We start from the raw sequence: 14250 nt of genomic DNA on the forward strand, positions 1-14250 counted from the left end.
GGACAAATTTAAGATGCAGCCATAAACTAAGATGCCATTGTAAAGCAAAGAGGTTCATTGCTGGATGTAGCTTAGGCTCTGACTCTTTGGGAAGGACAATGGGAGGAGCAGTCACAGGGGCTCAGATTCACGATTATAGCAGCGAGAGCCACACACAGCTCTTACTGGGTTTCTGGAAATGTGTCCCAGGACCTACATCCTGAAGATGGTCAGCCTCTCCAAATTCAGTTTTCAAGTTCTTATACTACAGGCCTTAGTGGCGTGGCGTCCGGTCTCCTACCCATCCCTCCACTCTAAGAAGCCCATTGCAGTTTAGATGTCAGAGGGAAGGCAGGGATTTCCACAACAAAGACATTTCTCTGGACTCACCCAAAGGAACAAAGGGCTTGGAGGGCATACTGGGCTTGGAGATGCCAATGGCATTGACCGCAAAGATGCGGACCTCGTAGGCCACGCCTTCAATCATCTTCTTGGGCTCAAAAGTGGTTTCTTTGCAGAGGTCAAAGTTCAGCCTCATCCACCTTGAGCTTTGTTTCTTTTTCCTCTCAATAAAATACCCTGTAGGTGTAAAAAGTAGACACTTGGGTTTCCTTTTTCTTCTTTATTTTGTCTCCAAAGTTAGACTTTATTAGACGGCAGGCCTTAAAATTTCACACATTTGGGGGGCTGGAAAGATGGCTCAGCGTGCTATTAAGAGCTCTGCCTGCTCATTCAGAGGTCTTGCCTTCAACTCCTGGGTACCACATGGTGGCTCACAACCATCTGTAATGTGATCTAATGCCCTCTTCCTCGGCATACAGGTGTGCATGAAAATAGAGTACTCTTATACAATAAATAAATAAAATCTTTAAAAAAATTTTTGACACATTTTAGGCAGACTGAGTGAAGTAGCCAAATACATTTATATTTTAATGCACCTTATTCTGCCTGTTGTTAGAGATCAGATAATACAACTGTGAACTCTGTAAAATAAAAATTAAAAAAATCAAAATAATAGGACTAGAAAAAAAAATAAAGTTGTACTAAAAAAGAAGAAAAATGAGTCACAGCAGACATATAGCTCCTAGCAACTTAATCACTGTGGTTGAACAATTTGGAGCTAAGAGCCCAGAAAGCTATAGCGATGGAGAATTAAAAAAAAGGGGGGGGGGCATGAGAAAGGCCAGCTTTGTGAATTTTATTACTATAGAAAAATTATTTCTTCATTAAGGAGGCAAATCCTCCTGAGAATGTAATGCTAAAGTATTTCTTCATGTCACAGCCTGTGGTGGTTTGAAGGAGAAAGGCCCTTATAGGCTCATATGCTTGAATGCTTAGTAAATTAGTGGAACTGTTTGAGAAGGATTAGGAGGAGGTGCATCCCTGGGAGTGGGCTTGGAGGTTTCAAAAGCTCACACCAGGCCCAACTCTCTACTTGGTGGCTGTAGATCAGGATTTAGCTTCTAATCCAGTATCATACCCGTCTGCTTCCCACCATGATGGTCACAGACTAAACCTCTAAAGCTGTAAGCAAGCGACCAATTAACACATCTTCTCATAGAAGAGTTGTCTTGGTCATGGTGTCTCTTCAGAGCAAAAGAACAGTAACTAAAACACAGCCCTATGGTATTTACTGACCAGAACAGTGGGAATTAGGCTTGGAGCTCTTTCAGAATTAGTTGCCGAGTGAAAAGAGCAAACAAGCAAGAGAAAGGACAGGTGATCAGAGGGCATACACCAGAGCTGCTCAAATCCCAAGGAATCCTAGAACATCGCAATAGATATTTCAATTTCAACAGCTATTTAAAGTCAGAGTACATATTACGATAAGCGCCATCTCCTCTGCCTTCTCCTTGGCAGTAGTAAGAGCTGAGTCCAGAACCTTCTGTATGCTAGGCCAGGACTCTACTGACTCAGTAGGTTTTTTCCTCCACTCAATGCCCAGAATGCATTCTGCTCTGATACGTGCTAAGAAAATGCCAGCTGCACTGGTCAGTGCCATTACCTAAGATTGGAGACCCTCCATCATAGGCAGGAGGCTCCCAATTCATGATGCACCAGTCATCTCCCACTTCTGTCACATTTGGTGCCACCGGAGGATCCGGGATGTCTGTGATAGACAGAACAGAAACGTGTTAAGAGGAAAATAGGGGTTTGGGTGAAGGTCAGAACTTGGTACCAAGTTGTTGTTTTTATTTTTGTTTATTTATTTATTTACTTATTTATTTTTTCTGAAATAGGTTTACAAACTAACTTGGACAAAAAGTCAATACAGGGTAAGGGGAAAAGAGCTCAGTGAAAATGAACCTAGCAATGTCCGTAAACCCTTGAAAACTGTCGCGTTAGAGGACATGTTCCACGTGGAACCCAAGGCTCTTGTTCTTTCCTCTGAAAAATGGTGACAAGAAACCATCACCTAAATGTTGAATATAATCATTTTATTAACTACAAAATGAACTTCCAGCAGAGTGAAAACCAAGGGCTAATTATTGTCAATTTTACACCAATTAGAAGAATTCAAGATGTCAGTTGGAGGAATTCAATTCAGAACTGGCAAGACTCTATGTTTTATAGTTTAGCTTAGCTTGTGCGCAACAAGAACTATTACAGACTACCACAATTCTCCACAACGCAGAAGATCATGGGGTGCCCAGCACAAGTTGATACATCTATAACCCAAGCCCAAAACCCAAGAGCACTGTGGAAGAGGGGATGGAAAGACTGTAAGTGCTAGGGGGAGCGGGCCATCTGCTGCGAGACTGTGTGTTCTAGAAAACAGAACTCAACAGTGTGCTGTCTAAAAAAGCCCCAAACAAGTACAACACCAACAGATGTGCTAACGTGGAGGGGGGAAATCTCACAGGTCTGCACCCATACACAAAGAACTGCACAGGCAACTAAGGAATGCTGACAGTGGGAGAAATAGTCTTCCCAGGGATGAGCCTCCTATTGGTTATCAGACACCAAGTGGTCAGTCCTGAAACCATACAGGTTGTATGTTTATCTACCTATGTAGTGTCTGTGTGTGTGTGTGTATGTGTGTGTGTACGCATGTGTGCGTGCATGCATGTGTGTGTGTTTGTGTGTGTGTAGTCATGAATTTGAGAGGAAGTTGGGGGGCATGGGAGGAGCTGGAAAGAGGAAAAGGAAGATAATGTAATTATATCTTTATTGTAAAAAAAAAAAATTTTTTTTTTAACTTTTGAAGGGTACCAGAGAATTATTTGCAGAGCTAATAACCAATAGCCCCAAATGCCCCTAACTATTCAGCTCCTCTGGGGAGAAGTCCTCTAGACAAGAAAACAGAGGAGGAAAAATAAGAGAGGGACCGGGCGTGGTGGTGCATGCCTTTAATCCCAGCACCCAGTAGGCAGAGGCAGAGGCAGGTGGCAGCCTGGTCTACAAAGAGAGTCCAGGACAGCCAAGGCTACACAGAGAAACCCTGTCTTGAAAACCAAAAAAAAAAAAAAAAGGGGGGGGGAGTGGGGAGGTCACACAAGGCGCTGGTTTGCAGGCTAAAGCCACCATGTTGTGGTTTCCTCTGGTCACATTCTAGAGGGTTGTTTTCCTGGAGAACTTACCCACAACTTTAATCTTGATGCTTGCATGGGCTTCTCCAGCCTCGTTTTTCAGATTTATGTTGTACACACCAGAGTCATCTCTCTCGGCCACATCGATGACGAGTGTGCTGCTGTCGGGGTAGGATTCTGCCCTGATCCGTCCGCTGCCCTCCATAATAGCCTGCCAAGGGAGAAGCAAACATTGGACAATGGACTGACTTACAGGGACCACTGCAGCGCACCTGAGGACCCCAGGCAGGCAGGGGGCCCAACAGGTGCATTGTCAGTCCTCACCCTACTGTTAGCTCATTTAGACATGAGGAGACCATAGATTTCATGTGCTCATGGCCACACGCCTGAGAGCTACAGAGCTGGGACCCAGATAAAAAAAAAAGCCCGTTAATGAGAAGCCTTCCCAAGAGAAAGTCGGAGAGCAGGAAAACACAGGGGGAGAAGTTGTCCTTTTAAGACATGAGCCTCTTGGTGTATAAAATCGGAAGTCCACCGACTCCTGTCAGAGACTCGTGATTTTCTTTTGCACGGATGTCTTGAAAATTGGAAAACATTGAAAAGGCTGGGAGTGGTGACACACATCTTTAATCCCAGCATTCTGGTGATGAATCTCTGTGAGTTCAAGGTCAGTCTGGTCCACGTAGCAAGTTCCAGGCCAGCCAGAGCTACCTAGTGAGAGCTTGCCTCAGAAATCAAAACAAAACACAAAAACTAGACCAAACCAAACAAATAAACAAACTACAAAAAAACAAAAAAACAAAAAAAAAAAAAACATGATAAGGAGTGGGCAGTGTTGAAGAATGGTGCCAGGATCAGCTTCCATTCTAGGTAATATAAAGTTTCCATTTAAAACAAAGGTTTATTTATATTTATTTTATGTGAATGCTGTTTTACCTGCATGTATATCTATGCCCCGGGTGTATGCAGTACCCCCAATGGTCAAAAGAGGGCGTCAGATCTCCTGGACCTAGAGCTACAGCTGGTTGTTAGCTGCCACACAGGTGCTGGGAACCAATTCCTGGGTCCTTCGCAAGAGTAACAAGTGCCCTTAACCATCGAGCCATCTCTGCAGCTCCAGGTTTCCAGTTCAGAGAAGGACATGGAAAAGTGACTGGTTCCCACTTGGGAGAGAAACGCTGAGCCTTCTGTTGCATTGTTTTACCTTCTGCTATGTGACAATCTTAAACCACTGAGCTACACCCTCAACTCCTATTTCCAATGTCAGGTGCTCATTACATAGTCCTGGCTGGTCTGGAACTGGCTCTGTAGACCAGGCCAGCCTTGAATTGAGAGATTCCCCCTGCCTCTGCCTCCTGAGTGCTGCGGGTAAAGGCGTGCGCCACCATACTGGCCCTTAGAGCCCCAGGGTTTGATCTATGCGGTGCTCCACTCTGGCGCATGCCTGATGAACTGCCACTTTGGGCTTCTTGTATGAAAAACCCTCAACTGCCTTTAGGTTCTGTCTGGGTGTTTCCTCCTTGTACATGAGCTGAAACGGAAATATCTCCTCGCCCCACTCTCTCCTTGCTAGGAACCAAACCCTTGGGCCTCATACATGCCAGGCAAAGGCTCTGCTCATAAGACACACCCCCACCTTTAGAGAACTCTTCCAGGCAGCTGTAGGACACTGTCATTAATTTGTCATGTCGGAGCCATTGTCCAGAAATAACTGTTCACACAATATTGTCAACTTGGGGATTACTGTACTCGAGAATATGAGTCAGGTTCCTATGGTTCCGTGGGCTGGAAGTAAAACTCTCCCGTTCTGTTTTTAAATGTAACTGTTTTTGTGGCAGGGAGCCAGGGCTTGCTTAACCTGAGCTACTTTACCCACCCCCACACCTTTTGTTTTCCCCCTCCCGGCCTACATACCCCAGCAGCGCTGGCTTTCTAGGCCTCCCCCACACTAAACTAACTCTCTGAACTTGACCTTGGCACGTGAGCCGCCTTCACCTGGAGATCTCTTCTCTGTGGAGTTCAAGTCCAGGGGAGTTGCTCTCTCTCAGCCACTGAGGCTTCACGGACTAGAGGGCTGCTTGCTATCACAACAAGCTCTTGGGTTTTTAGATTTGTTCGTTTACTTATTTTCATTATCATTGTTATTATTATTATTTGGGCTTTTTCGGTAGCCTTTGCTGTCCTTGAATATTCCTGTCTTCCTCCACTCAGGGTATTTGTTGTGGTATGAGACACCCTATCCATTTTACCACAGCACTTCTTTTTTTTAAAAATGTATTTATTGCCGGGCAGTGGTGGCACACGCCTTTAATCCCAGCACTCGGGAGGCAGAGGTAGGTGGATCGCTCTGAGTTCGAGGCCAGCCTGGTCTACAAAGTGAGTCCAGGACAGCCAAGGCTACACAGAGAGACCCTGTTTCGAAAAACCAAACCAAACCAAACCAAAACAAAAACAAAAAGTATTTATTATTTATTTATTTTTAATTTTTAAGAATTTTAAAAATATTTTTTATTTTTTCCACAGCACTTCTTATTATGCAAAGTGATCTTGTTCCTTAATTTATTTGCTTATTTACTATTTTACTACTTTTCTTCCTTCTGATCCCATGACATCCATGGAATATAAGATGGGACCATGTTCATAACTCACAAAATCATGCTTGGCCAAATAAGTGGATGACGAAATATGACAATAAATAAATTAATAGATTTATCTGAAGATCACCTCCTGTTCTCTTTTCAGAGGAATTATACCCAAAATGTGTGTTTGGGTCTTTTTGTTTTTTGTTTTTCTTGGTGCGTGAATGGGAGTAGCTCTAGCTGTCCTGGAATTCATTATGTAGATAATGTAGAATTCGTTATGTAGATTAGGCTAGCTTCAAACTCAGAGAACCCTGCCTGCCTTTGTTTCCAGTGTTGGGATTAAAGGCTGGACCACCACACCTGGCTATAGCATACACACTGATTTATGCCTTTTCCCTTTACCTCAATCACAGGGGCGAGGGCAAAGAGTGTGTGCATGTGCATGCGTGTGGCAAACCTTATCTGCTCGGCTCCAGATGGCTTTGGGAGGTGGTTCCCCTGTGACGGGGATCTCAAGACGAAGCTTGCTTCCAGCAATCACTGTCACGGTGTTGTCAGCATCAAGGCCATCCAGAATGATCTTGGGAGGATCTGGAATAGTCAGCATAGCTTTGGTCATCACACAGCAATTTCTATGTGCTATTTCGGCTAGTGATAAAACATTGGTAACAATTTACAACCTAGTGTATATATATATATATATACATATATATATATATATATATATACACACACACATATATATGTATATATATACACACACATATATGTATATATTTATATACACACACACATGCACACATATATATATGAATGAAATCTCACCCTATAAAACTGCTTCTTGTCATATGTACAAATTAACCACTTATAATGAATGAGTAGCAGCAACTGATGTATCTTTTAAATCGTATGGTTTTTGACGCATTATAGTCCAAGGGAAGCAAACCAGTGGGCAGCTATACAATAATTTCTTTGATCTACTCACCAATGACGTGAACTTTGGCAGACAAAGGAACATTGTAGGCATCTGGTGTAAATACATACTCGCCTTCATCTTCAATGAGAGCATTGGCTATGACTAGCTTGTGGATTCTAAAGAAATAGGAAAAACATATGTCTTTGCAAGCTTTGCAAGGGTGTAGCCTATCCATGATCCAAACTGAAGATGCACCTGCCCTTTATTTAATTCACGTGCTTCATATAGGAGAGAGAGAAAGAGAGGGTCAGGACAGGGGGGTTTATTTTTTTTTTACTGACCCAAGTCAGATCTCCTTTGGAGTGTATGAAAGAATCTCTACAAATACAACCTGCGATTATGTACACAGGTGTCTGTTCTTCTTTTTTTCTCATAACTTCAAAAAGAACAAAACACAGAATCTTAATTAATGCTACACTTAAATATGTAATAAATTACAAAGGAAAATACTGACCAAAGCGTTCTTAAGTTTAAAGGCCATGAATCAGTGAACACTGGATGGAGCCTATGGATCCTCTCCTTGTGAAAAGTGTGCAGTTTAATGCTGCTAGTGGTGGCGCGTGCCTTTAATCCCAGTACTTTAGGAGGCAGAGGCAGGCAGATCTCTGTGACGTCAAGACCAGCTTAGTCTACAGAGCTATTTCTAGCACAGCCAAGACTACCCAAAGAAACACTGTCTTAAAAAGAAACAAAAAAACAAAACAAAACAAGAAAACCCAAACGAAAAAAACAATCTCCCTCCTTAAAACCAAACCAAAAATCTAGCTGGGCATGGTGGCGCCTATAATTCCAGAATTCAGGAGGCAGAAGCAGGGGGATCGCTGTGAGTTTAAGGCCAGCCTAGCCTACAAATCAAGTTCTAGGACAGCCAGGACAGCCAGGACTGTTACACAGAGAAACCCTGTCTCAGGGGTCTTAAGGAGGGCATGGTTTTCAGCAAAGCAATCAAGTTCTTACTAGACTAGACATCTCCCTACTTTCCACAGAGTCAATGACTAAGTCATCAGGAAGTAGGAAAAGCGAATGTGGCTAACTCCTTACTGACGGCCCAGCTGGTTTACTTACCTTCCTTTGTGAACAACCTTCAAACGGTCACCCTCCTGAACAGGGAGGCCATTTTTTGTCCACTTTCCTGGTACATTTTCCGAGATTTCACACTTCAAGCACACTTCTTTGCCAAGTTTCACAGTCTGATCAGTCAGAGGCGTTGTGATCTTTAGAGGTCTCACTACAGAAATAGAGAGCGTTATGAATCCACACCTGAACTCAGACCAGCTAACATGGGGGCATTTCACAATGTTCCCGTTGGTTCTTCTGCAAAATGTGCTTGGAAGACGACAGCTTATTTCAATGGTCATAACTGAGCAGAATCAAGTGTAACGCAAGTTCCATCCTGACTATTGTTCACTCATTCACACCCAAGGTTACAACTATTCATCTGATTTCATGTAATCCTCAACACTACTTCATGACACCCTTAAAGCTACAGGCATCCCAGCCCAAGGCCCACAAGTAAATCTCAGGTCCCTTTCAAGGCGAAGTGCCGTATTTACCAACAATTTAACATGAGGAAAACTATGACACTATTTTTTTTGTTGTTGTTCTTTTGAATGAAGTCTTTGTTTTTTTTTTTTTAAAGACATTTCTTTTTTATTTTATATGCACTGATATTTACTTATATGTATGTATATGCACTGTGCATGCCTGGTGCCCATGAAGGGCACAAGAGGGCATCAAATCTCTTGGAATTGGAGATACAGATGGTTGTGAGCCACCATGTGGGTTCCAGCAACTGAACCTGGGTCCTCTGCAAGAGCAGCCTGTGCCCCTAACAGAGCCATTTCTCCACCCTTTTTAAAAATTTTATTTTAATTTATTATAATTTATTCAGATTACAACCTGATTGTTATCTCCTTCCTTGCCTTTTTGTTTTGTTTTGTTTTTTGTTTTTTAAGGATTGATTTATTTATGTATACAGCGCTCTGCCTACATGTACACCTGCATGCCAGAAGAGGGCACCAGATCACATTATAGATGGCTGTGAGCCACCATGTGGTCGCTGGGAATTGAACCCAGGGCCTTTGGAAGAGCAGGCAGTGTGCCTAACCCCTGAGCCACCTCTCCAGACCCCTTTATTTTGTTTTCAAAACATCACTAGCAGGGTTTTTTAATGCAATGCCCCGAATCTTATTTATGCCATAAGCTACACGGTTATTATCACATGAGTTTATATAGGATAATAATTTTTAGAAATAGATATATCACATGAAGGCAGAACTGATTATAGTTACTTTGAATGGCTACAGATGTAGGTAAGATCCTGTCAGCTCTGCATGTGTGACTAAGCATCGTGACATTTTGTTCTTTTAATTTCTGCAGAAGCTCTGAATAGACTGTTACTGAGAAACCACTACTTTAAGAGGCCATTTGGACAAGAACACTAAGTTCTCTCAGGTTCCGGAAGCCTACCCATCTGTAAACAAGCTCTTCAACAGAGTTCTCAATGGCATCTCGAGGTTTAAAACAACTTTTTCCTCCTCATAACAAATGTGCACCAAGTTGCATGGTGAGTGTTAAATCATTATTTAAGGACTAGATAGTGAGTCATAATGATGCTAACAGTATCAGCATTTGGCATATTTACTGTCTTCCTCTAAGTTCTGACACTTAGAACTTTTCTGGCAGGTGATTTGTAAGCTCAATTTTCTTAGCAAATATATTTTATTATGAGCTTATTAACAGAGAGTACCTCACTTGTAACCCGACTAACTTAAATAATAGGAAAAGAGGATTAAAGAATACAATAACAAAACTGTAGGGATATCAGTTCCAAGGAACGATTCTCCTGGCATAATCAGCAGGATTTCTTCTGCTGGAACCTGGACTAACCAGAACCCGGAACCTCAGCAGGAGCCTGGAACCCCGAAGCCTTCCCTCGAGCGGTTCTCTCTAGGAGCATCTCAGAGTGAAGCAATCAACTGCCAAAACTATCCCAAGTCTCCAAAGGCCCTGCCTCCTGTTTTTGGTTCACATTTATACCTCCTCTCAGAATTTGTTCAAGGATGTTTATCAGCTGCTTAACAGCCAATCTCCCCCTCATGGTGGTTCGACTTCTAAGGGGATAAACATCACCTGCCCTCTCACAAGTCTTTTTCTCATCCTCCACTTGTGATCTAAACAAACAAACAAAAAAACCATGTTTCTCTCTCCTTCAGTCATTTCATCTTTTCTCCTCCCTCCCCCAGGGTTGGTGCTCTACTATTTAAAAAGAAGAAGAAGAAGAAGAAAAAGAAGAAAAAGAAGAAGAAGAAGAAGAAGAAGAAGAAGAAGAAGAAGAAGAAGAAGAAGCTGCTTCCTTTCCAAGAGACCCGATATGACGTTCGGCTAGAGTAGAGCCCAATTCTACCAATTTCAAAATCCCACAAGGAAAAGATCAAGCATGTTGAGCCTTTGCTTGAGTCAACAAGCAGCATCTTATTTGTAAGCCGGCTTAGAAGCCATCTAAAGAAGTCTGACTCACAGTCAACACTCAGCTTAGCCGATGACTGTCCCCCAGTTGTCATGACAGAGTACTCCGCGCTGTCCGCCTTTGTGGCGCCTTCTATGATCAGAGTATGTTTTTTGCCCTCAACTTTAATTTTGTATCTTGACTTGGGGCCAGGGAAGATCTCTTCACCATTCTTAAACCTGAATTAACATGGGTTTAAAAGAGAGGAGGAAGAGGTTGAACGGGGAAGGGAAGAGGACGGGGAGGGGAGGGAATGGAAGTTACGATCAAACTAAATCACATACGTATATACATACATATATATTTAAAATTATAAGAGCAAAATATTAATTTCCAGGAAATAAATGTTAGCTTATTGTCTTATCCCAGTGTCTTCCATGGTCCTCAGCAGATCCCAGACACACAGAAAGGTTTTGTTAGAGAGCATGATTTCATTAAGAGGTCCACTGGGGGACCCATTGATTAATCCATGGTGTAACGAGTATTGTGGAGAAAACCACATTAGAAGAACGTGAGCCCCACCTCTCATTCAGTCAGAGGCTAAGAATGTGTTCGGCTCCACTTCTGGCCACACAACACATTTGTAAGTTCTCTGTATTCCAGTTTATCAGGATTAATCTCCTTTATGCCAACGACTATGGGTTCCTGTTGTGTAACTTGCTATTGTCCTTTCAACATCACATTTTATTTAACGATCTTAACTCTTCTAGTTTTTAGTTTTTTGTTTGTTTGTGAGACAGGGTCTCTCCGTGTTATCCTTGGCTGTCCTAGACTCACTTTGTAGGCCAGGCTGGCCTCGAACTCACAGCGATCTGCCTGCCTCTGCTGCCTCCCAAGTGCTGGGATTAAAGGTGTGCACCACCACCGCCCAGCTAGTTTTCAGTTTTGAGTTAACGCTCAGGGAACATACAACAAAAGAGTTGTCAGTTCCCACCTCCTCAAGCCTTATATTGTGTGTGTGTGTGTGTGTGTGTGTGTGTGTGTGTGTGTGTGTGTGTGTATGTGTGTGTAGTACAAATAGTCAACTGAGGGCCTTGTACAAGCTCCTAAGCCACACCCCCTGGCTCTTTCTAATTTTTGAAAGGGACTTGTGATTTTCAGTATACTGTATCTTCCAGGGAAACTGCAAAAATAAACATAATGAAAACTGAGTGCTTAGGACTGTAGGCTGGAGTCTGGGAGCTTGAGCATGCTCGGTGAGTTCTGTCACAGTGGGTTATGTTCCCAGCAACAACGGAAAATCGGTATGTTATGTTTTTTCCATGTAGGTTGCCAGTAAGGCCTGCAATGAAGTTGAAGAACATTCATTGTCTTTCCAGTCCAGTACAACCCTGTGTACTCCAGTTCAGATCCCGCCTCCCTACACGTCTGCACAGACAGATCTCTAAGAGTTGGCTTTTCAGATTACAGTATGGCTTTGCATATCGTCTCTGCTAATACAACAGCAGTTGAGATCATTTTCATGTTTGGAAGCCTCTCCCATGTTTGTTATGGAGATGGTTTGTCTATCAGAGGCAGGCGGGCATCGATCGGCAAAGCCGTTTACCATTTTACGTTGGCGTCATCTTCGGATACCTCAACTTCCATCTCCACTCTCTCCCCACAGTAAGCATTCATGTCTTCCAGCTGCTTGGTCACCATAATTGGAGGTTCTAGTTGGGAAAAAGAGAACTCAATGTCATTAAATATCCAAAGCCTCTGGCTCCAGCCCCAGTTTGTTTACAGAGGAAAATCCAGCAATGGGAAAGAATTGTTAACGAATCTGGTGTGTAAAGTGGAGGTGAGAGTCTCTATGCCTATCCACGGCAAAACAAATAGCTAACAATGCTGGGTCCATTCCCCAGCCCAGAGCTGTTCAAATTATAGCTCTGGGAGTACATAAGATGTACACCAAATATCCTGCTTTCATCAAGGAAGGTACCAGGCCGTGGGCAATATGGATGAAGAAGGGTGTATAATGCTTGAAGGTTTTGATTCTGTTCCTCAGCCAAGCATGGGGGCGGGGGGGATAGAAGTGTCTGTAATCAGAGGGCATCATAAAACAAAAACAAAAACAAAAAACAAGTCACCCTGTCTCTCCCTAACTCCTTGAGTTGTTTTCACCCAGTCTTAGTAAACGCTGCTCCTCTGATGCCAGTGAGCGATGCCCTCCTCTCTCTGAAGCCGCTTTCTCTCATGAGACCCTACTTGCATTCAGCTAAGTGGGCAAAATACAGATGACCCATTTAAGTCTGTCGGGTTTCAGAAGCTATAGCAAAACCAACCTTGCAGAATAGCGCCTGGCTTAACTCAAAACCACGAGGTAGTTTCACAAAGCAGGGTTTTGTTTGTTTGTTTGTTTGTTTCTGTTTTTGTTTTTTTCTCTCTCCCTCTCAGCTTCTCTCTCCTTCAACAAATTGGAAGAGTGAGTGGGATTCAGGCTACCTGCCAATGCAATGGCGCCTCAAGACTGAGCCAATCTAACAGGCAAGCCAACCATTTCCAGAGGGCCACTGCTTCTGCTGTGGGCTGGGAGTGGCTACCCTGGGAGGAGAGAGAGAGAGATTCGCCCCTTTGAAAATGCGAGACAAGGAGATTTCTTTTTACCTCTTACAAAGAGCTCTGTCGAACATTTCTCATCTCCAGCGGTCACATAGTACTCCGAGTCATCTGTCAGTGCACAGTTATTAATGAACATGATCCTCTCGTTCCCTTTGTGCTCAAAGATGTATCTGTTTTGAGCAGGAGGGAGGCAGAGTTGGTGAGCTTGACCTTTTTTACTTTGTTAGTAAATTTGGCATGTAACTCGTTAATGCCTGAGAATCAAGGACAGCGCTGTGGTCTCCTATTTATGCCACATACGTCATATGCCCAATTAATGTCAAGCAGAAGCTTGTTGTCCTTTTTACAATACATGGGAAATATGTATTTGTACAAACTATTTAATTTGTTATTCTTTCCTTTCATATACGTTTCCATTGCAAATATAAGCAAATTCTCATATAGTTAAAATTTTAACCCTCTTTTGGAAAATAGAGTTGGTTTTGAGTGTGTTAAGAGAAAATTTTAACTTCGTACATTCTTCAAATGATTATGTACGTTACAAAAGTGACAGAGACTTTATCTAGCCTGTGAATGCAGGTTATTTTTGTTGGATGAATAAACGCTCGTTCAACTGAAGCAATAACAGACCTTAATTGATAAGATCAGCAGCAAATATGCAGTTTCTTGGATGAGCTTAAGCACTGGGCCTGTTGTATCACAGTTACTCTCTATTAAGAAAGCATTTTCCTGGCTGGAGAGATGGCTCAGCAGTTAAGAGCACTGGCTGCTCTTCCAGAGGTTCGATTCCAGACACCCACACAGAAGCTCACAACTATCTGTAACTCAACTTCTAGCCCCTACAGGCACAAATGATACAGACACACACACAAGGCCAAATACCAATACACATCAAATCAACTCCATTAAAAAAAAAAAGTTCAGAAACAGAACACTAAAAGCCAGGAAGAAAAAATATTCTAGTTACATGCGTTGATTATGGAGGCACACACGGTAATACTCTCATAACTGAGAAAAAACAAAAAACAAAAAAACAACCAAATTGGAGAAATCTCTAGGACTGAAGACTTCAAGAACAAAACATATTAGCATTTTCTGGTAAAGCTAACCAAGGAAAATCATGTCTGGGTGAAT

General features: G+C 42.7%; 1 protein-coding gene across 1 annotated transcript in view; it reads right to left on the reverse strand.

Moving 5' to 3' along the window:
- Window positions 1–14250, reverse strand: part of Mybpc1 (myosin binding protein C1) — an 86702-nt gene that overhangs the window by 25560 nt on the left and 46892 nt on the right. The window contains exons 13-21 of the mRNA XM_051172645.1: window positions 13162–13286; window positions 12122–12227; window positions 10588–10754; window positions 8133–8295; window positions 7077–7183; window positions 6549–6682; window positions 3561–3720; window positions 1985–2089; window positions 370–558 (exon numbers count right to left, since the gene is read on the reverse strand). Coding sequence (XP_051028602.1) covers window positions 370–558; window positions 1985–2089; window positions 3561–3720; window positions 6549–6682; window positions 7077–7183; window positions 8133–8295; window positions 10588–10754; window positions 12122–12227; window positions 13162–13286 — 1256 coding nt within the window. The remainder of the gene's footprint in view (window positions 1–369; window positions 559–1984; window positions 2090–3560; window positions 3721–6548; window positions 6683–7076; window positions 7184–8132; window positions 8296–10587; window positions 10755–12121; window positions 12228–13161; window positions 13287–14250) is intronic.

The sequence above is a fragment of the Acomys russatus genome, chromosome 31 (genome assembly GCF_903995435.1).
Source record: "Acomys russatus chromosome 31, mAcoRus1.1, whole genome shotgun sequence".
Lineage (NCBI taxonomy): Eukaryota > Metazoa > Chordata > Mammalia > Rodentia > Muridae > Acomys > Acomys russatus.